Raw genomic sequence first — 23277 nt, 5'->3', positions numbered from 1 at the left:
AGAGCCAGCAAATACTGATAAAAATAAACATGCCTGTGATGACAACCATCTCAACACATACTGAAGTCAAAACCATTGCCGCACAAGAGCTTTTCATCACCCACTAGGGGAAAAAAAAGGAACCACAAATCTGAAATGTCTTTCCAAAAATGTAGACATCCTAAAGACCTCTAATTGAGTCTTAGATGAACTTAATAGTTAAATACCAAAACAGTTTCTGTATAAAACATACAGGTATCAAATATCACAAATGTTAAGTAAACTGCTGTTTTTCATTACAAATTCACTGAGCGAGTCTGTGATTGTCATTTCCAGCTGTTTTACCAGTACTTGAGTGAAAAGAGATCAGCGTAAAAACTCAGTAATCATATTACTATAACATTTATGACTTCAGATGATTTGAGATCAAGCACACTGAATTCATCTCAAGACAGACCTTACATAGACAGTAACTGCAGATGAATGATAGCAAGGAAATATTGAAAATATGAAAATTACATCCTTCCATAGTCTAACAACATTAGCTGGCTAAGCAAAAGCATGTCATGTTATAGGGAACTATAAAAGGGCAAAAATCCATTGCCCTGACTCTTAAAGGCTGAGAATGTGTCCTTTAGGTGCATGAGGATTTCCCTTGTTTCATTTAGACAGCATAGAAATGACCAGTGATTGAGGGCATCCCATATTTGTCTTGGGGGTTCCTGAAGTGCACAGGAGCCCTCATTTCCATACGACACATCAAAATATGTTCTGTACACACATGTACACACACATACAATGTCCAATCACAACAGTTTCTGTTTCAGGATCTCCCATACCATTCGTCTTCTGAAATAGGGCATGTGTTTCTGTTTAAAACAAGAATGAAATGTCAATTAAATGTCCAAGTGTGACCAACAAAATCTTCAGAAAAATCTATGCAAATGATGCTCGCCTGTGTGAATGTGATTGGTCGGTCTTTGGTGATGTATTCAGCATATTTGCATGTGAACATTCCGCAGTCACTTCCATTCATTTGCTGAGGGATCTCCTGAGCATTCAGGGAAATAAAACATCTTTTAGGTGATCCTGGAGGTTTTCTTTGGTCAATTTAAAACACTACAAGCCCTAAGTGATGTTTATGTTGGGAAACTCACATTGCGTCTTTTGCTTTTTATAGTCCATTCTGAGGTATCCAAGTTCTGCCCCTTCTTGTCTTCACTTTCTTGTTTCAGATATTTTCTGAAATACAGAGGCACAGTTAAGACACTTTTGACAATGCCTAGTCATGCATAATTCATTGTTTATTTCCTAATGGGTTATCATGGGATTTATTTAGAAAAGACACTTCTTGCAGACCCATTTCATCATCTAATCGTCAGGTAGCACTCACAATAAAATCCTGCAGGCCTCGTCGTTGTTTCCTCCCATGGAATCAAAGTAAGTGATGCTCTTCTTACGAAAATCCACCACCTATCAAAAAGCAAAAAGGAAGAAATGAGAATAATAATAATAAAATAATAAAAACACTGCCAATCCTGACTTAACAGCAAACCAGAATGAACTGTTCATGTATTAAACTCATTGTATATTAATTAAGATACTATTCTAAATGACAATGTCAGGAAAGAAAGCATCAGCCCGAAATGTAATGCATCTACCATGCACATGCCCTCAGTGTGACCTTGGTTTACTTACAGACAAGCACCAGTGCACCCCCAAGTGGACAGGCACCAGAATGATGTCAACAGAAAAGATATCCACTTTTTTAGTCCAGCGTCGGACAGCAGAGTAACCAGAGCTACGCAGCTTGGGGAAAAAGAAGGTGTTGAAGGTGTAAGCGGATGGCAGGTCTGGCTTTTTGCTGCGCTCCACAAGCAGGTTCATGTAGAAATTAATAACCTGAAATGGAGAAAATGTATCCATCAGGCACTCAAATCTTGAGATATCAGCCACTGGAAAATTTGTAAGTGTTGATAATTATGGCAAACAAATCTTTTCAGAATCCACTTGAAAAATTACGGACAGGGTTGTACAGAAACCTGAATAATGAAGTAAAGCTCTGACCTCATCATTGAGCCAGTTGAGGTGGTTGAGCGTCTGCAGGTCCTTCCTGGTAATGGTGAGGCGGAAGCCCTCGCTGAGAATCTCATCTTGACTGCCGCCTCTCAGAGCTCTGCTCACCTCATTCTCCATGTCCTGTGAACGTAATAAACAGGAAACACACCAATCAAAAACATTCCTGCACTGCACACTTTCCCAAACTAGGGATGGATTGTGAATTGATGAAAAGCTAATAAAAAATAAAACTATTTTAAATAGAACAGTCTTTACATTAACACTTTACAGAACATTTCTTAACATTTTATTTGATTATTTTATTCCTTTTTATTTGTAAATATTATATTGAATTTAAAACATTTAGTATGGTACCCTCTGAGATTTTAAATTAGAACAGTTTTATAATTATGAAAATGTTTATATTATTGTATAATTATAAACAACAACACAAATAACCAAATTCATAAAAACAACACTGCACTCAATAAAATGTTCCAGAGATTATAAAGTTCCCTGATACTTATATTTTTATAACTATGGATAGCCATATAAAAAAAAAATGTTGAGGTAATATTTAAATTCTTTAAAATATTTCAACAGCACCAACCAAATTGCATGCAAATGTGTGATGCCGACAATGTGAACATTGTGTATTGCACAAGATCAACTCAGTGCTCCAACAAAACTATTATCTTTGAAACATTTTAAACCATGATGGATAAACATAGATCATCAGATTTTGCAGAAAGACAAATGGAACAGTTTAACTAATAGTCTCAGACCTTTGGAAAAGTCAATTAATCTCAAACTGGTGAACTTGAAGGGGACATTCAACCAAAAATTCAAAATCCTATCATGTCATTACAAACCTGCAGGACTTCTGTAGAACATAAAATATGATATTCTGAAAAATGTGTTTTGCCCATACAAAATGGAAATCAATGGTAAACAAAACTGTTTGGTTACAGATATTCTTCAAAATTCCTACTTTTGTGCTGTAGTAAGGGAGCTTTCACATGGGCAGATTAGCTCAAACCTGAGCATGGTAAATCACATTAAAAAAATTGGTAATGCGAATTGTGAAAGCTGTCATGCTGACCAGGGAGCGCACCAGGGTACCAAACCCAAGATAACCTCTATTAGGTGAGGGTGGCTGCACTTGTTCAGGAAGTAAAATAACATGTGCATGATTTTTCGTCAACAAACATCAACAACCAACATCAACAAAACATGTAGATGACAATGGAGATGATTTACCTGGGATACACCATGCATGTTCGTGATGACGTAGAACGTAGATGACGTAGAAATGGTTCAAATAGTTTAATAGAATGAATAGGCATTTTTTTAAACGTTTCATTTATAGTCCTGATAGATCTCAAAAAAACAGGTACTCGAGTATTTCTGTGGAGAACAGGTTGTGTCCCTCATGTTGCTAATGAAAATATTTTAATTTAACCACTGTTAAAAAAAATGAAGGTTGAAAAATAAAAATATGACATGCAAAAACGTCAGTTAAAATGAGACAAGAAAAATAACACCGCAAGATTATTAATAATGCATGATTTTGAAAAAGAAATTCCTAAAAAGGAATCGCTGCATGAGGTGAAGCTGATGAGTGAATGAACACCAGTAAACGGAGGCATCTATCTGACACATACTATATGAGATTAATCAGATATCCTATTTACACAACATAAATGTAACATTACAACTTGTCTCTGTAAAAAATAACCCAAATGCAAGTGAACTTGAACTTAAGTTCAAGTTAAGTGCTAGCCACAAAGTGGCCAGTTGTGGATGCTCTTTTCATGTAACAACTAAGGTTGGGCGATGTCCCCTAAATTGGCAGTTGACAACAGTTAAAACTGGCAGTTGCGATGGACGATGAATAATGTCTGGCATTGCCATTTAAGCCAACTCTAAAGAGTAAATGAACACCAGTAAACTAAAGCACCTTGCTAGCAGGTTAATAAACTCAACCAAATGCATCCTTCATGAGATGAATCTGATATACAGGGAGGAAAATAAGTATTTGAACACCCTGCTATTTTGCAAGTTCTCCCACTTGGAAATCATGGAGGGTCTGAAATTGTCATTATAGGTGCATGTCCACTGTGAGGGACAATCTTAAAAAATCCAAAAATCACAATATATGATTAATGATTTTAACTATTTATTTGTATGATACAGCTGCAAATAAGTATGTGAACACCTGTCTATTAGCTAGAATTCTGACCCTCAAAGACCTAATAGTCTGCCTTTAAAATGTCCACCTCCACTCCATTTATTATCTTAAATTAGATGCACCTGTTTGAGGTTGTTAGCTGCATAAAGACACCTGCCCACCCCGTACAATCAGTAAGAATCCAACTACTAACATGGCCAAGATTATAGAGCTGTCCAAAGACACTAGAGACAAAATTGTACATCTCCACAGGGCTGAAAAGGGCTACTGGGAAATTGACAAGCAGCTTGGTGAAAAAAGGTCCACTGTTGGAGCAATCATTAGAAAATGGAAGAAGCTAAACATGACTGTCAATCTTCCTCAGACTGGGGAATCATGCAAGATCTCACCTCGTGGAGTCTCAATGATCCTAAGAAAGGTGAGAAATCAGCCCAGAACTACACGGGAGGAGCTGGTCAATGACCTGAAAAGAATTGGGACCACCGTTTCCAAGGTTACTTTTGGTAATACACTAAAGCCCCGTTTCCACCAAAATTACCCGGAACAATTTGTACCAGGAACTTTTTTACAGGAACTTTTCTCCCCCCCAGACCTGCAGCTGTCTGCGTTTCGACCGCGATAAAGTTCCGAGAAGATTAGGCAAATTAGTCCGGTGATGTAGGACTGCGCGCGACTGCTCCTCCAAATCAGTGAAGGACAGTAATCATTTGTGTGTGTACCGATTGAAAGATTTAGTGAACTGTTTACATGAGACGTTATCTAAACCGATCTGGTGTTTACATGTGATGACTTTCAATCGCAATCATTTTGTCACATGCAGTTTGTCTGCCGCACCAAAAATGTCAACGCTGTTTTCTCCAGCAGCTGGAGTGTGTTAACTGTAGCCATAGCAACTCTTAACGGCCACCAGGACTAATACAGTATTATTTATAGCTATTTGTTGTAAAGTGTAATAATCATCTCAGAAAAAAAAATCTTCTGTCAGGCGCAGTTAAAGTAAAAACTGCCTGGGGCAATATACGCTGTGTCATTACTCCAACATTATCTTCATAACTTACGAAATAAAAAGTTTACCCCTCAGAAAAATTAGCTTTCCTCTCTTGTCAACATGAGCGCGGCGCGCGCCGTCACGTCATGTAAGGACACACACTTAAAAGTAATCGGTCAGGTCGTTTACATGGTGAAAAAAAATTAATAACGAGTATGGAAGAGATTCAAGCTTTGCTGCTTTTGCTGGTTATGTATAGGTTTACTAAGAGGTAATTAACAACGACAGAAAAGAGGACTAATATGCAGATTCAGCAGCATGCAGCTGCAGCATATTCAGAAAGCTTGTAAAGCTAGATTTAAAATGACAATGTATATTATTATCAGCTATTACGGACATTGAACGTGAGATGGCTGAGACGACCGCGCGCCACCAGACAGAGAGCAAAGACTGATATTTACTGAACGCAGAACGAACCTCGCAAAAGACTTTTAAAAATGCCGGTTGAACTGCGTGAGCTCAACCAATCAGCATGTTCAGCGCCCAAGTCCCGCCCTCGAAAGTTCCTGAACTTTGAAAAAGTACTACCTCGCGAGCAGGGCCGTTTGGAGGGGGAAATATTTACCCGGAACTTCAATTTTACCCTGGTTCCTGCGGTCTAAACACACGAAGTACCACCCAAAGTTCCTAGTTCCTGGGTAAAGTTCCTGTGGTGGAAACGGGGCTTAAGACGTCATGGTTTGACATCATGCATGGCACGGAAGGTTACCCTGCTTAATGTCTAGGCCTGTCTTAAGTTTGCCAATGACCATTTGGATAATCCAGAGGAGTCATGGGAGAAAGTAATGTAGTCAGATGAGACCAAAATATAACTTTTTGGTCATAATTCCACTAAACGGAGGAAGAAGAATGATGAGTACCATCCCAAGAACACCATCCCTACTGTGAAGCATAGGGGTGGTAGCATCATGCTTTGGGGTGTTTTTCTGCACATGGGACAGGGCGACTGCACTGTATTAAGAAAAGGATGACCGGGCCATGTATTGCAAGATTTTGGGGAACAACCTCCTTCCCTTAGTTAGAGCATTGAAGATGGGTCGAGGCTGGGTCTTCCAACATGACAATGACCCGAAGCACACAGCCAGGATACCAAGGAGTGGCACTGTAAGAAGCATATCAAGGTTCTGGCGTGGCCTAGCCAGTCTCCAGACCTAAACCCAATAGAGAGTCTTTGTAGGGAGCTCAAACACTGTGTTTCACAGCAACAGGCCAGAAACCTGACTAATCTAGAGAATGTGTTAGTGGGCCAAAATCCTGGCGAAAGTGTACGCAAACCTGGTGAAAAACTACAGGAAACGTTTGACCTCTGAAATTGCAAACAAAGGCTACTGTACCAAATATAAACTTTAATTTTCTCAGGTGTTCAAAGTTTTTTTGATTATGCCTCTCACAGTGGACATGCACCTATGATGACAATTTCAGAACCCTCCATGATTTCTAAGTGATTTCTAACTTGCAAAATAGCAGGGTGTTCAAATACCTAGTTTCCTCACTGTTTATAAAATATAAAAGTAATATTACAACTTGCATCCGCACAAAACAACATGAATGCGCATGTGAACTTGACCATGCTTGACTGAACGTATAATTCCCTTTATGAATGGGCTTATCCCACAACAACAATGCTAAAACACAGGCAACTAAAGCACAAAGAATTCCATTACAATAGTGATCTCACTATAAATGTTGTGATTGCATTTAACTGTATTTTTACAATCAAAGTGATGATTACAAATGTCACTGCAGTGCACGCTTTAAATCCATAGTTTAACTTTATTTCGCCAGTCTGGGCTGAAACCAGCCAAAATGCTGCAATAACCAATCAGAATAAAAACGAATACTTTAAGCTACAGCCATCATGTTTTAATGATTGATCGTCGCAGTCACATCCGAGTACTCAAGCACATCCCTAGAATGAAAGGAGTGTGAAACCAGACCAACACTGCAGCGAGGCAAAATGTGATCAGTGTGAAACCCCCCTAAGTTATACAGCTTTGGAACGATATGAGGGTGAGTAAATGACAATTTTCAACTATCCCTTTAGGAGCACTTACCTCTGTTAACTCTGGGAATTCTGGCTCCTCTTTAATAGGCTGAGGCTCTGTGATAATAGCTGCAACAGGAACCTCCTTCTCTAGAGGGACTCGAACCTTCAGCTCAAAACTCGCTGGGGTGGCTCGACCCTCTCCAGAGAGACGCTGATTACACAAATGAAAGCATGAGTTGGATTGTCATTAAAAATGCAGGTGTAAAATGAGGGAAAACTGACTTACCTGGCGCAGGAGCTGGGAGGCCAGAGCCTCCTGCTCTTCTATCAACCTCCGTCGCTCTCGAGCTCTAGAGTCATAGAGGCTAGTCCTGAAAAAAATTCACAGCAAAGATGGTCAATATCAGAAGTCATTTACTTCCACAAACTAAAGCACTGAGACCTGTACATGTTAGATAAAAAATAACAAGTACTCACAGTTCTTTGATCCACAGTTCAGCCTGGAAGCACGGCACACTAGAAAGAGTAGGAACGGGTTATGTATAAAAATAAATAAATACTTCTTTTTTTAAAGAGAGAAATGGAGAGCAAAGGTAAACTCAAAATGTACTCTTACCTTGAGCTTTCAGGCTTCTTGCCCTGTTGCTCCTTTACAAAAATGACTGAATCTCCGTCGTGAGCTAAAGAAAGTGAAACACCACATTAAGCTAACCTTTAAGCCAAAGTTACAATTACAAACATGACAAATAATGAAATTGGACTCACCTGATGACTGTGTGTCCTGAGAGGAGGTATCCTGAAGGGCAGCTGGTGATGGAACTAAGCGAACAGCTGGTCTTTTAGTTCTGGACTCAAGGTCATGGGCCCATAGCTGAGGCTCTGGAATGCTAGAAGCCACACCAGGACTAGGCAGGGCACTGGAAGCCTGACTGGACCCAGGCGGGGGGCTGGGAGGCAGACTGGATAACCCGTAGGACGACACACCAGCACCGGAGCCTGCTGGAGAGGCACATTGAAGAAAACTTCGACTGGACGACAGGAAGCTGGAGCTGAAACAAGAGCAAATGTTTCACCACAAGCGAGAGAACCTGTCTGAAACTAATCTTTAAGCAATAGTTCATCCAAAAATGAAAATTCTGCCATCAATTGCCCTCATGACATTCCAAATCCATTAGAGTTTAATTTATCTTTGAAAAGATCTCCAATGAAAGTCCAATCCACCAAAACACTGATGCTTTAAAGAAAACATGTAAACATAATCCATGAGAATAGGGCGGTTTATATGGTTTGTTTTGGCACGTCAAGCATATAAAACAACTCTTTAAAAGACTTTTAAGGATTAAACAGTTCAATTCTTTTGGATTACTTTTACGATGTCATCATGAACTTTTTAATAAGTGATCGGATTGTTGCGTAGACTTTCAATGGATGGACAAAAAGGATGAGAGAATATTAAAAATCTTTGTTTGTGTTCCGAAGATGTGCAAAAGTCTTACAGGTTAGGAACGACCTAATGGTGAGTAACTAATCAGTCCCTCCAGTTTTTCACGATTCCACGATCGCTGAATACAAATGCAAAATCAGCAAAATGTTTAATTTTTTTGCGATCCAGCATAATTTGTCATTACACCGCAAAATCACAAAAAAAACAAAAACATTTTTAAATCACAAAATAAATTATATTATCTAATTGAACTATCTCTAATTTATTTAAAGCTGTAATACATTGTTTTCATAAGGATGCAGACGTTGTGGTGCATGCGCAATATTGTCTGTGTGAAAGTGAATCTTTCTCACCTGCCGTCTCGCGTAAGTGCCATGGACCAGGCAAATTGATTACTCAAGATGGATGAATGACCAAATAAAAGTATATGTACGATAAAATAAAATAGTTAATAAAAGCACTGTATACCCAAACTCAATTCAAATTATTAGAACACCATCAAACAACAACTGGAAAAAACAAACAATAGCCTACTTAAACGTAAAACACTGTTTTGTATTTGTATCTGTGTTGTATTTATTTGTCCTCTTATCATTTGTTTATTAGTTTTTATTTTATTACAGACCGTTAACTTGATTAATTAATTATTTGAGAGCTTTTTATTTATATTAGGCAATTGCTTATTGCTTTGATTTATTTTTCCCAGATATTTCCCACGCTAAGTGATCACTGATCATGTTTTTAAAGCTACATAGTACACCACTGGACTAGCCTTATTTAGTAAGATACCAAAATAAACAAGATTTGTGCATGTTGTCATGTATGATTTATTGTCCATCAAACATAGTACATAATATGGTAAAAAATGCCAAAAAAACAAAAAACATTGCAATTTTTTTCGCAAATTTTGGTCGCAAAAAAAAAATCACAAATAAATATTGCGAAATCCCGGAGGGACTGACTAATGGACAAATTAAAATGTATGGCCAAATCCTTTAAGTAGATCAGGATTAGACACAGAAACACTATGTACAGTAATTTGACACAGATACTTACAAATCTCGATGCGAGCGAATGCTGGAGTGAGAACTTCCATCGTGAAGGAAGGTCGACTGGCCGCCGGACACCATGGCTAGAAGCTGCCTGTAAACTTCCTTTTCCTCCTCACGCACAGACTGAAAAACAAACAGACAAATAAAACGTTAATTAATTTTTTTTTTTGTTACAGATTTGCTGTGTTTTTTTGCCCCAAAATTGTGATGTATCTAAAAGTATATATATCATGAACCGCATGCGTGTAAATTAAAATCGTCCCAAATTTCACTCTGAAAGTCTGAAACACAGGCGACAAATAAATGTACTCAATCTTATTTTATCAAACCACAGCCTTTGCAATTTGACAATCAAAATAACAATTTCTGTTTTATTCTGATGATCAATTGTGCAGCCCTAAGGCTAATGAAGCAATTCTACACTTATGAAATATTTAGTTTATTAAACAAAACACTACAATGAGTTTCTGACCTCCTGTGCTGTACAGCGGGCTCTGGTCCGGAGGGGACGGTTTGAGCTGCCATGTGAAGGACTCTGGACCACTCGAATGGGAAAGGTCTTCTCATACAAGCTGGTATATGCAGCTTTTCCTGAACTGGTCTCCGCAGATGACAGCAAGCTACACACAAACTTTCTTTCAGCTTCATACCGTTGCACTTATTACACTCTGTCAAAACGGGAACTATAATATTCATCACAACAAAACTTTAAACAACAAACAGTATGATTTAATTAATGGCATTTTGTACTTATTTCAAGTGACTACTTTTAATTCAAACATGTTATATTGTTTTTTCTTTAAGGTGACCTGTGTGGTCGGTGGTACAGGGACCTGCCCAAGCGGGGAGAGGGGGATGGTTTTGGCATGGAGGCAGCAGGTAAATTAACCGAGTGTCCGTTAGCTTTGTGTGTCTCGTGGGGGGGATGGTCCATACAAACTTGCCTTCTGCTTATTTTTGATATGGTCACTGACTGCTCCGTACTTAGGGAGTCTATCCAAACAAAAAAAGATTGTATATATCAGTATATGTATATGCAGAAAGAAAGAAAATATAACTACCTACATGTAGAAAAAAGAGAGAGAATATTTATGCTTACCAGATTTTGTGACAGTCTTCCACTCAACTGTACTGGATGGAGCCACAAATGTGCTGGATGATGGAGCCTCAAGTATATCATGTGACCGATCCCCAAACTTTAGGGAAAAACAGAGGTAAACACATTAAAATATATAGCATAGTAAAATACATTAGACAGCACAAGTGCAGTTGCTCTTCTGTTATACCAAGGATATATTTTAAGGATATCACAAAGGCTTGAGCAAACAAGTACCTTATTTTCCAACCACAAAGACCCAGAATTGGCTGCGGGTTCTGATGGTATTCCTGTTTGACGTGAACCAGGTGATGCCGGCAGCATGTTCCTTAGGTCAGGTCTGACGCTGTTCTTCACCCAAAACGCAACACTTGAACCATGGGTCTTCACTCCTTCGGCTGCATTTTTCACCGTATCCATAATATCTCCTAAAAACAAGCAAAACAAGTTATTGTGACTGACTTATAAGCAACTACGTCTTTTTTTTTTAAATCATGTAACGTTACTAAAAACAGTGTTACTTTAGTTACCCATTCTGAATTTCTTCACTACCCTCTCCTCCTCCAGATCAACTGCATCTCCATCATCTAAACTGCATAGAAATAATTGAGACAAGTATCAGAATTAATTATATTATAATAAATGTTTCATATATTAAAAACAATTGTTATTACTATTAATACAAAATAAATAATAAACGTTAATTATTCAGTAAAATTAAAACAATTATATCATAAACGTTATTAACTTCCTTATAAAGTTACTACATTTTTTGAAGCAGCAAACGATATGTTTTCATATATTCAAACAAACAACATTAGAAATGAGGGAGAGAAAAAACAGTAACAAAAATAAGAAAAATTGTGTTTCGGGAGCTGCTAAAGCGCACGCGTTTCTGACGTCATGCTATCGGAACAGTTGGCGCTTTAATGACCGAACCAAAACATTCTAACTTTATGACACAAAAACAAACTTTTTAAAATCTAAAAGTGATAATTTAAAGTAACAATTCTTATTGAACACGTAAGTAAAGATCTTACAATTCTTCGCAAATCACTAACCTATCTATGGGTCTTTTTCTCCGTAAAGCCCCGTCCTGATCCACTCTCACTGAACTGGCATGAACGGCACCAGCTGGAGCTCCGTTTCGCAGACTGGCGATACCGGTTCCGATCCATTCGTAGAACTTATTAAACATGATGAAGCCTTTATTTTAGCGGGGTAAGTCCTCAGGGCTGTCAGCGCAGTCCCAAACGCGGGCTCCCTCTGCCCTTCATCCGCATGCCACTGCTAACCAGCTTTGTTAGATTAAAAGTACCCGAATCATTCACTTGAGCACGACTAAACCAGTCCAGATAAACCTACACCGCTGATCGTTAGCTCGACCAGCTAACCAACTGCTAACGCGCGAGATGCCAGCCTAGCAATAAGTATATCTGTGGTTGAGCAAGCCCTAACGAGTTGACCGTGTGTTAGTATCTGTTGTGGATATTTTTTCCTATCTGACTCAAATTTCCCAGAAAACGTAAGAGATACTGTGAATGAGATATTGAGTACACAAAGTTGCATTAACGCCTCCCGCTTCTTCCTTATTTAAAAGCAGAACATGGCCGAAGCCCACATGTTAAAACCGCGCTTTCCCATTGGACGAGCTGAGCGGAAGCGCGTCATCGGTGCGCAGTGTTTTGAAAGAGGAATGGTTGGATCATGTGCAAAGTATCTCACGCTTTTACTTCAAATACCTTTTGTGTTGTTGGGATTAATTGTTATCAGTGACTCGAATCTTTAGGATTATTAATTAACTCTTTCTTCAGGTTACATCGTTATGCCAGTAGGTGGCGATAAATGAGTCGTTTATGTTTTATGAAATTGAACCACTCAACCAATTTTTTTTTTACAGTCTATGGTTTTTATATTAAAATGTTATGTGAATGTGTCCCTTTAATTACAAGCTAGCATGTTAAAACAACTGTAACTTCACCAATAAAAACACACCTGCACACAAATAGGAGGGATTTGTAATTTTATTTTATTTGTTTATCATTTCTCTGATAAACCTTTTCTTTTCTTTCTGAAACACACATTATGTATTGGCTTTATATTCAATATATATTATTTCAGATAAAGTCACTGTCTCTACTGTAAAGAACACAAACAGGAAAAATTATATGCAGCACTGCACTTGCGTTAAACTGCTGTTTAACCCAGCTACAGTGATTTTTGCACTCTTTTTGTAAGCACGTTGACGCTATGTACACATCCAAAATCATTCAAAATAATACATTTTCTTCAAAAATAGATCTTCACTATAATATTACATTAAAATTCTGTGTAGCCTAATGATGAATAATACATGGATTAATAATATACATAGGCCCAAACAAAATAAATAATGCTCAACAAAGCATATCTCAGTCAAAGTCATTGACTTTAAATGGCAGTGAGAATTTGCCTGATGGAAAATCCCTAACATGAAAATATGAAGGTGAATTTAAATAGAAACACTGATTACTTAATTTTTACAAAATTAATAATATTAATTTGATTTGTAAGTGCACTCTTCAAATTACCATTCAAAAACCTTTTTTAAAAAAAACATTCAAAAACCTTTTTAAATATTCACCTCCATATATAGTTTATCAGAATGATTTGTTAATGGTCTCATGCTGTGATATCACATTATGAAACTTTTGCAGAGTCAGACACAAAGAGGGAACAGATGGATAGATACACAGATTCACCTCAATGTGATGCTGCTTGTGCTCAAAATCTGAGTCTGATCAAATATTTCATGCAATTTTACTGCTAATTACATCATACAGGTTCACAAATGTTGACACCAGTGCAACTAATGTTGTATTTTGTTTTTCTATGGCACCATGTGTAAAACTAGATGGATGTTGTTAAAGTTTTACCAGTGTACATATGTTATGTGTATCCTTTCTGCTACAGGATAAGCGCATGACACATGGTAAAAGCTGAGGGGATGAAACACAACAGCGTGCACTGAAGATCCGTATCATGCTGGAGAAGACAGGATCACTCAGACCAGAGGGACAAAAGACACTCAGAGCCACAAAGAGCTTCAAGTTAAACAGTGCTTTCACTGTCGTTCAGCAGTACCAAACAACTGGAGAAAGAAAGAGAAGATGTACACAATGTCCAGGTATATGCTGAGGGTGGCAAAGATGTATTCCTCAGGACTTATGGTGTATCGCTTGCTTCCCATCAGCATCTGTGTGTCAAATGCCAGGAACTAAAAAGACAAACGGATAAAAAAAATGAGATGACACAATTAGCAACAAACACTAGAGATAATGCTGCATACGCATTTGCAATAATGAAATGCTGAGTGTACATTATTGTGCTTTTTACATGGATACTCATCAAATAAAAAATGCATTAACATTTAAAATTGATCTAAATTGAAATTATTTTATAATGATGTACCATGCAAAACAGTATTGCTCCCAAGACAGCATACAAAGCGTGCAACCATGGAACCTGTAGGAGAGATAAGCCTTTGTCAAAGTACATTCTCATTTCTGTGGATATTAAATTCCTGCTGAGAAAGAATAAATCTACCATCAATCAATCAATCAATCATCGGTACTTACATATCCAAACGGCAGGATGATTGCCAGGACAAGTCCACAAATAAACACAACTGTGCAGAACACTACCAGCACACCTTGGTATGAAGTAATATCAATCTGTAAAATGACAAAAATGTGTATGATCTAAACAGATGTAATATATTCCAGATTACAGTTGAAAATGATTGCATTCAAGAAAAATTGAAATATGTGTTGCTTCGAAAATTCTAACCTTGGTTTGGAAGCTAAAGATGGTAATAGCAAGACAGACCAAGACAGTTATTCCCAGGCAGATGACGACAGATTTAGTATTGTAGTAGCTAGAGAGAAAGGGCCAGAGGGGAATATTTCAATAATACATGCAGTAACAACATATTGTTCAAGTAGGATGAATATATGCATAAATGTAGGGCACATGCTTCTTTATCATGTACACAAAAAAAAGACATGATACGCATATAACTGTACCTGGACAACATTCCTGTCATGTAAGAAAGAGACAGAGTCTAGGGCAAGAGAGAAGAGATTACATGTTTAAATAGAGGAAGACTTTCTTTTAAATGTGACAGCTTGTTCTTGAGGAGTTCTAGTACTTCTAGTCCAGCACTAGCGCTGACTAGTAGATATGTGATGGTTTGATGTATCTGAGATGACCAAAGACTTGTTACGGTTGTTCTGGTCTTTCAGTACTCACAAAGATCACGAGGAGAATCAGATTCCATGGGAACTGCCTCCTGTAAAAAAAAAGGATAGAAATACATGAGAATGTTGAATGGAAATCAATTATTATATTAAATATTAAATTATTTATTAAATTGTGCATTATTTATATGCATCTGACTATAGACTACAAATACACTCACCGAGGTCCTCGGCAGCAGGACAGGGTCAGATATGTGACAAAAAACACTACACTATAGAGAGAAAATTACAACCAAGCCATTATACATTCACAATGGATAACAATGCATTACACCACATAAAGCACACATTCAAATACTAACTCACTAGCACTGAATTGCTGTATTTAAAACTAAATTCCTTAAAACATCAACCTTAAAGTAATACACGTTTACTTACTATGATGCCCAATACCAGCCAGGGTTGGTTTGAATGTAATCTTTCACAGGTTTACTACAAAATAGACAAGACATATTTGTTAATCAAGCTTAAAAAAAGAACAATGCATTATTAAAGTTTTTAGCACACACACTCACCAGAAAACGAAAAGAGCCACAAAGGAAAATGTGACAGAAAGCTGGAGCATCAGGATAGTATACACCTACAGGAAATATTTTTACATTAATTCACGTCACATCATTCACAGGAGATCAGGATCACTTAACAGAAGACAATGATACCTTGCGGATGAATATCCTCCTGATCTTTCGGTCATCCCAGCTGAATTCTGTGAGCATCTCACCATCTTCAGGATAAGCTCCACTATAACAAGGGCTCCCACCTTTCAACAACAAAAGGATATATTAAACATATTGTGTCTCACAGGTATTATTAAAAACATTCACAGACTTTCATTGGTGTTGAAGTGTTACCAATGCCAGTGATGTCCCCAAAGTAGAGTAGTGCATAGTTACTAAAATGTTGATCAGTTTAAACAATACATTTACTGAGGAAAAGTCAAAGTAATATTACCAGTAGTCGCCTCATGGTAACTTGGGGGAGCTGAGGCCATCGGCTGAACATCTGAGCCATTGTCCGACTTGTTTGCTACCGACAGCTGTAAAAATATTAAACTTTATATGTATGTACTCAATGTCAATATATTGGTTTTCCATTAAAATTATAGATAGATAAGTAGGTATTGTTCATACCTGTTATTTATTTATTATATTATTAATCAGACAGGACCATATTTTTAATCATAGGGTTACACTGTGCATCATTGGTCAATCATAGTAGATAATGCCAGCCAAAAGAATGCGGTACAGTAACTGAGAATGGAGAGACTGAGTAATTTAAACGGCCATTACTTATAAATGACTAATTCGCTGTAATAGGAGAGTACTGTTGGTAAATTACATCACAATCCACCTTAAAAGACGCTTTCCTCCTTAATGCCAACTGAGAAATACCTTGTTTAAAAATAATAATAAAAGGATTTCTTGCAGATGGAGTTGAAACTATATTAATTAAACATAATCAAAATATCTGTCCAATCAAGAAGAACACATAAAAATAAATGTCTTGCTAACATTATTTTCTTAGTCTACCTTTGTCTAGCTCGTGCGCAGTTGTAAAACATTATGATAAATATAACAGCAGGCTTTACGAAATGAAAAGGCATTCCTAAAGCAAAAATAACAAAATGTTGCACTATAGAATTGAGCTGCATAAATCAGTTCAAAAGCATAAGGCACAAATCCAAAACATGACAAGTCTTATTTCAGCGTCACTGACTGGACCATCATTTAAACAGAGACAAAACCAGAACAGGGCAGACAGACTAGCACATAAAATATATTTCAGTCACACAGACTACTGCGAATTCACACTCACAGACAAGAAAAAAGTCCTTGATTTTGGTTAACATTCAACAATCACACACACATATAAATGATAAAATCTTAAAACATAGTAAATAATACAAATGCTTACCTTTCCCTGGGTCATGGTCACAGCTTTGAATCTAATTTGGCTTACTTAAAAAAAGTCTTACGCGTCTCTTTAGAGCTGTAGCCTGTATTCTCTCTAACTGTCTGGGATGCTGCACGCAGATGATGATGCTGTACTGATATAATAAACCGCATTTCTATGAGCACAACCCCCCTCCCTCACTGTAAAAGGCACATTCTAGCAACATCCAGGTTGGCTAGGACTGTACCAATTATGCTGGCAGAAAAGGGGGTAGCATTTCCCCGATGACATGCATTAAACTGCATCAATCCCGCAACATTTTTCCAGAGACATCCAGAATTTTTATCCACAGCTCCATAACAGAGACAAGTGAGAGGAATGGAGGACGATGAACGACATATTTTATCCAGTTAACAATCTTAACATGTAACAACAATAAGAAATAAAATGCACAACAAAAGTTACTAGAATTAATCAATTCAGCTATTGATTCATTTAAACACCATAGTGAATTAAATAAAAATACACCACAGTGACGAGTTGTTACACAGTGTGCAATATAGCTTTGGTGAATGTAAACGTTCTGCAAAGTTGTAAAGTTTAATATACAATCATGCAGAAAATAAGATGGTAAGAGTTGTCAATACAATATAGGCCTACAGACTATGATTTTACCGCAAAATTAAACATATTTTTGATACAAAATGATAACTGCAAATCCAGATTTCACTGCCTGCTATGTTGTTTCTGGGAATTGTAGGGATCCATTTGCTTCTCTTTTCTGTAGCTTTTGGCAGTGTGTAAAAATATGTGTTGTGGGTTTTTCGCAGCATTCACACTGAAAACCAATAATCTCATTATTCTTTCTGCCACTGTTACACATTGGGTGTAACCACAGTCACTCCGGCTGACAGTAAAGTCACAGGCATACCTTCTATAGACAGTATCCACTGACGTCACTTTCCAGCAGGAACACTATGTTTCTTCATAGATGTTTTTTAAAGTTTGTATTTGGTCTCTGAGGAGCGACTGAGGGTCTGATAGGGACATGTGACGTGTCGCTAAACACATAGCAAAACATGTTGTCATGTGTTTGGATTTTGGAGGTATCACACATCAACATGCCAGGAGTGCGGTATCAGTGATTGCTCACTTAGCCCTTATAGCGGCTTCCAGAGATGAAATATGGATTTGTCTTTCATTTTGTTTGAATATTTTCTTCATTTTATATTATATTATTTCCTTTTACTGAAACACTAAAGAATTATGGTGAATACTGTCTCTACCTCTTACTAAGAGAAAGCACATGTTATTAGTATGTTTTGGGAAACTTGGAAATGGAGCTCAACAAACTCCAACCTTGGAGAACAGTTACAGATCAGTAGGTGTACAACGGGCATCCTAGGGAGAGTGACAGTATGTTGTCTTGGACAAGCTGGCGCCTGCTTCAGAACCGGAAGGTGAAACCGCCAACAAGTGATCTATAAACACTTGCATCTGATTAACTGACAATGTGTGGAAATTTACCATGACTATCTATTTTCTCTAAGACAATCAGAATCATTCAACCTGCAGTAATGACGTGGCTACACCTTGAAAATAGTATACAGTAAAAGTTGAGAAATTGTATGTAGGAGATCTGAGCTCAGAGAGGGAGCACGGCCTACTGATTTAAACCGCAAACTATTCTGCAGTCATTTTTCTTTAATAAATTGCACTCCTGACTTGGTCCTCATTCATCACAATTGGTCTTGGGTCATAAACTGTTATCCCCTAACAATATATTGTGTAAGTTTCTGGCTAACTCACATTATTACCGTCTTACTGAAATATTTCTGTCAAACAGCTGTGGGCCACTATTAGCTAAAGCTGTGTCTATATTAATGTAGATTGTCTATCTACTTTGAGTAAAGATAAAGGATGGAGCAAGATTTGTTTTTACAAACATTTGTTACATCATTCATTCACAATAGGGCAGGGCTAACTATGCACTTTTATAGTTGCCACGTTCAAGTTGAATAACTAGTTCTTCCAATGTTTCATTGGACTCACACTCGTTTTGATATGGTAAAAACAATGTCATCGTTACTGTCTTTAATCGCTGAGCTTCTCCAAGAATTCCTCGCTGCAGCCATAGACAGTAAAAGAAATGGACCGAGCGATCCCATTGACGTCAACGGCGAAATAATGAAGTCAACCTAGGGGCACTCACTTCCTGATGGCTGAGCGAACTGCGCCGGCTCAGACTGAGCTTGACAACGTAGTTGTGACGTGAGCCTCCTGTCTGACAGTTGTAGGTCTTCTAGTAGTTGTGGAAAGCGAAAGCTGAATCACGTTGTTTAAATATTTTCTCCCGTTGCTTTTGGCTCTCTATGGGCTTCTCCCCATTCTTCCCCCTTGACTTTATCAGACTTTATGTCTCCACGTCCCCCCGACTGTCTCATAGACAGTAAAAGATTGCCTGCGAGCGTCTCCTCAGGTCTATACGGTAATTTCTCAACTGTGCGACAGGGTCGCGTTGGTTATGACGCAATCGTTAGCCTATTTTTACAAAAACAGCTTCTGCGGGGCGATAGTGTAAGATACAAGGTAATGGAGGCTTTTATACTTTGTCGTGTCGAGGGGGTAATCTAGCGCTCGGAAAGCGTTCCACCCCTAGGGGCTGCCATTGCTAACCAAGCCATCACCTGCTGTTAGCATCCCATTGACTCCCATTCATTTTTGAGTCACTTTGACAGTGAATAACTTTACATCTGAGACGTTTAAAGACTCCATTTGTCCATTGTTTATTTCTAAAGAAACATGACAATGTATAAAAGGCTCCATTACCTTGTATCTTACACTATCGCCCCGCAGAAGCTGTTTTTGTAAAAATAAGCTAATGATTGCGTCATAACCAACGCGACCCTGTCGCACAGATGAGAAATTACCGTATAGACCTGAGGAGACGCTCGCAGGCAATCTTTTACTGTCTATGAGACAGTCGGGGGGACGTGGAGACATGTCCTGGAGACTAGTCTGATAAAGTCAAGGGGGAAGAATGGGGAGAAGCCCATAGTGAGCCAAAAGCAACGGGAGAAAATATTTAAACAACGTGATTCACATTTCACTTTCCACAACTACTAGAAGACTCACAGCTGTCAGACAGGAGGCTCACGTCACATCTACGTCGTCAAGCTCAGTCTGAGCCTGCGCAGTTCGCTCAGCCATCAGGAAGTGAGTGCCCCTAGGTTGACTTCATTCTTTCGCCGTTGACGTCAATGGGGTCGCTGTGTCCATTTCTTTTACTGTCTATGTAAATACTCAAACCGCTCGCGCAAAAATAATGATTAATAACATGCTCACGCCATCAGGACACGTTTTGTATTTTAAGCTCTTTACAGATTGTGTTGCATTGCATTGTAGCCTACCTTGAGGATTAACATTACAGATACGATTACTTGAATAATTTTTCCTTCCACTCAACAGCAAATATGACCAGAATATATAAATGTTTTAACTGCATGTACTTTGCATGCATGTACAGCGAAACTAGGATAATTTAAGAATCACATTTATGAAAAGATGATTTATTCATCGATAATTACTTAATACTATTTATCAGTAATAAAACTACACAGGTTAGAACATCATCTATATACAATATTGATCATACATGTCACTTAAGACCAGCGCATACGCATTATAAGTTAACCCAGAGATCGGTATGACGTCGCCATAACAATCCACCATCCAGTGCGTTTTGGATCTGATCCAGCTTTAGGAAGCCTCCAGACGGTGCTCAAGTTCAGATAAGGTAATGGCAGGTTCTGAAACCATCCGATTCACGCTGTGGGCGGTAGACCAATCACAAAAGACAGGGTGGTCTGACCAATCAGAGCAGAGTAGGCTCACGGAAAGGTAGGATTTAGGGCAATGCTATTCAAATCTTGCCCTGGAGGACCAACGCCCTGCATAGTTTAGTTCCAACCCTGATCAAACACACCCACCTGTTAGAGAAACCGATTCAGCCACCCAGTCGTTCGTTTGAAAATCATAGAAAAATGTGATGTGCAATGTATATAATGAGAAAAATAAAGTGTTTTTTTTAACCTTTGATGCATGTAAACCTGTTGTAGAGACTAAATTATAACAGGGGCACTCAAATAAAATATCACTCAAACAACAATCCAGTCACCAAATACTTATAATTTTCAAAAGTACATTTTGGATTGTTTTAGGTTTCCAAGAACAGGCAGTGTCTGTTTTCTTGTAATAAACTGATCAGACTTTTAACATTCAGTGATATGAGGAATGACAACAACTGCGAATGATGAATCTAACAGTGGCACACTTAAATGAACAACAGTTTGGCCTTCAGGTAGAAAACATAAAATGGTCCATGAAAACACAATTAAACTATATAACAATGCATTGCGCTGTAATTCGCTGACCTCCAAAACAAAAGAAAAAAAGAACCTCCATAAAAATATTTGTTTCTGGGGTACAAAGTCTAATATTTACTGTTAAAAGGCAGCTTAGCTGAAGATTGCAGGTCGATTACAGGAGATAGCAGCAGACTAAAGTAAGCTAAATTTACTGTCAGGTTTACTATTCTAGCTCTGTATAAAGCCACAAAACTTTAGAAGGCAACAATAAGGTTCAGATGGGACTTCTCAGATTACAGATTGTCATTTTAGGAACACCAGCTGCCTTCTGCCCCACATGGATGGCTAACCCATCATAGATCTCACATAACAAAAAGCAGTGCAGGTATGTAAAACTTGTTGTAGTGCACTTTGTATTATTTAGCTCTCACTCTAAGCATGTTGTTTCTGCTGTGAAGGGAGACCTGGAGAAAAGGGAAATGGGTACCAAACAACATAGGTCACGTACCACCCTAATATCCCACACAAGGTCCCTAGAATCTTGTCAATAATATTATGGAAATACACCGAAGTGCATCCGAACATCCATATCCAGATGGCTACAATAGCATTAAGTGCTATATAAAGACAATCAAGAGGAGAGCTTCTGTAAACACCAGTTATGTGTAACATGGGCACCATTTCCTCCACAATCACAAGAGAAGAGTATGTCAAGATGAAGGAGTGTCCAGATATGTCAAATCCATCCCAGATGAATCCAGCCTTCTTGCACATAGCTTTTGTGGTAATCTTATCATCTATGACTTGCATGTTTTCTGACTGATAACATGAACCCGTAATGTCTTCAATGTAGAAAAAAGTCTCAGTGCAGGTGTACCAAATTAATGTTGCTACCAGTAGTGACGCAAGCCGCTTCAACACAAATGTGCGTTTTTTGTTGTAAGAGTTGGAGTAAAGGATGAAAGGCAGAAGCAAAACAATGGTCCATCCCCAAGAAACTTTCACAAAATATCTGAAAGTAAAAAAGTGAAGTGAAAAGATTAAATGACTTTGAGCCAACCATCAATGTCATATTAAGTTGTCAATGACATGCGTTGCTTTTATTATTGTATATATTGCTTTATATTGCATATTCATATAAATGTCTAAAAACGAACACATTTCTAGTAAAATTATTAAGTTTTACAGTGTTTCAATGAGTTATAGCTGGGTGAGGTAACTGTTAGCTACCATAGACAAGTACTCACAAATTTAATATATTTCTACTGCTACTGAAATAGCTCTCCGGCACGATGTCCATCATTTTCAAAACCGATCCTATAAACGAAATACAAAAGAACAAGTGCGGTAAATAAGCACGGGTACATGGTTGTCTCCAGAAACAAGCCAAACTGTTCACTAAGCTGCCTACTGCAGCCATGTTGTTCTATGTGCTGTATGTGTGTTTGAATGCGGAAACTGAAATCATACTACTACGAATCCTACTATGGTTACGGATTGCTAATTAATATTCATAAGCACGCATTCGTCATTGGAGCACTACTAAGTAACGTCACCATAACCAATTAATATCCAAGTGTCAGTCGTCCGCGATAGGAAGGTTATCAAACACGTATACGCTTTTTGATTAATATGCATTAGCGAAACGTACGCTGCTCTACTAGTTGTTGTTATTTCAGTCGGGTAGCATGTTGCCCAAAGCCGGTTTAGGTTTTAACCCATGTAATTTTGCGGTTATATTGAGCAAACTCAGGTTTTTCAGGTTTGTGAAGTTGGATTGCTTTTAGCAGTGTTCATCACCATAATAATTTACACTACACGGTCTATGGAATGTCAAAGCTGCCAATATTAAGAATAAATAAAT

At 38.0% G+C, this 23277-nt stretch overlaps 3 protein-coding genes across 3 annotated transcripts; all 3 read right to left on the bottom strand.

The window, feature by feature from the left end:
• Nucleotides 1-365: 365 nt before the first annotated feature.
• On the bottom strand, nucleotides 366-12479 carry senp1 (SUMO specific peptidase 1). Its single transcript, XM_067446121.1, has 18 exons — nucleotides 11917-12479; nucleotides 11386-11447; nucleotides 11093-11283; nucleotides 10859-10955; nucleotides 10569-10752; nucleotides 10232-10379; nucleotides 9764-9882; nucleotides 8029-8312; nucleotides 7880-7943; nucleotides 7741-7779; nucleotides 7550-7634; nucleotides 7331-7474; nucleotides 2047-2178; nucleotides 1678-1881; nucleotides 1373-1452; nucleotides 1137-1221; nucleotides 935-1030; nucleotides 366-848 (listed from the first exon to the last, which is right to left on the bottom strand). The coding sequence occupies exons 1-18, from the start codon at nucleotides 12051-12053 to the stop codon at nucleotides 786-788; spliced, it is 2214 nt and encodes a 737-aa protein (XP_067302222.1). The 5' UTR covers nucleotides 12054-12479; the 3' UTR covers nucleotides 366-785.
• Nucleotides 12480-12861: 382 nt separating this feature from the next.
• LOC137078644 (protein lifeguard 2-like) lies at nucleotides 12862-17227 on the bottom strand. Its single transcript, XM_067446139.1, has 12 exons — nucleotides 17068-17227; nucleotides 16105-16189; nucleotides 15813-15913; nucleotides 15669-15733; nucleotides 15532-15585; nucleotides 15315-15365; nucleotides 15146-15185; nucleotides 14920-14957; nucleotides 14684-14771; nucleotides 14473-14568; nucleotides 14306-14359; nucleotides 12862-14111 (listed from the first exon to the last, which is right to left on the bottom strand). Exons 1-12 carry the CDS (start codon nucleotides 17080-17082, stop codon nucleotides 13959-13961), a joined length of 840 nt encoding a protein of 279 aa, XP_067302240.1. The 5' UTR covers nucleotides 17083-17227; the 3' UTR covers nucleotides 12862-13958.
• A 2957-nt stretch (nucleotides 17228-20184) lies between these two features.
• fitm2 (fat storage inducing transmembrane protein 2) lies at nucleotides 20185-22873 on the bottom strand. The gene is made up of 2 exons (XM_067446145.1): nucleotides 22661-22873; nucleotides 20185-22425 (listed from the first exon to the last, which is right to left on the bottom strand). The coding sequence occupies exons 1-2, from the start codon at nucleotides 22831-22833 to the stop codon at nucleotides 21846-21848; spliced, it is 753 nt and encodes a 250-aa protein (XP_067302246.1). The 5' UTR covers nucleotides 22834-22873; the 3' UTR covers nucleotides 20185-21845.
• Nucleotides 22874-23277: the final 404 nt, after the last annotated feature.

This window comes from Pseudorasbora parva, chromosome 6 (genome assembly GCF_024679245.1).
Source record: "Pseudorasbora parva isolate DD20220531a chromosome 6, ASM2467924v1, whole genome shotgun sequence".
NCBI classification, from domain to species: Eukaryota; Metazoa; Chordata; class Actinopteri; order Cypriniformes; family Gobionidae; genus Pseudorasbora; species Pseudorasbora parva.
The sequence above is the reverse complement of the archived record's forward strand: the minus strand, read 5'-3'. Positions and strand labels throughout refer to the sequence as shown.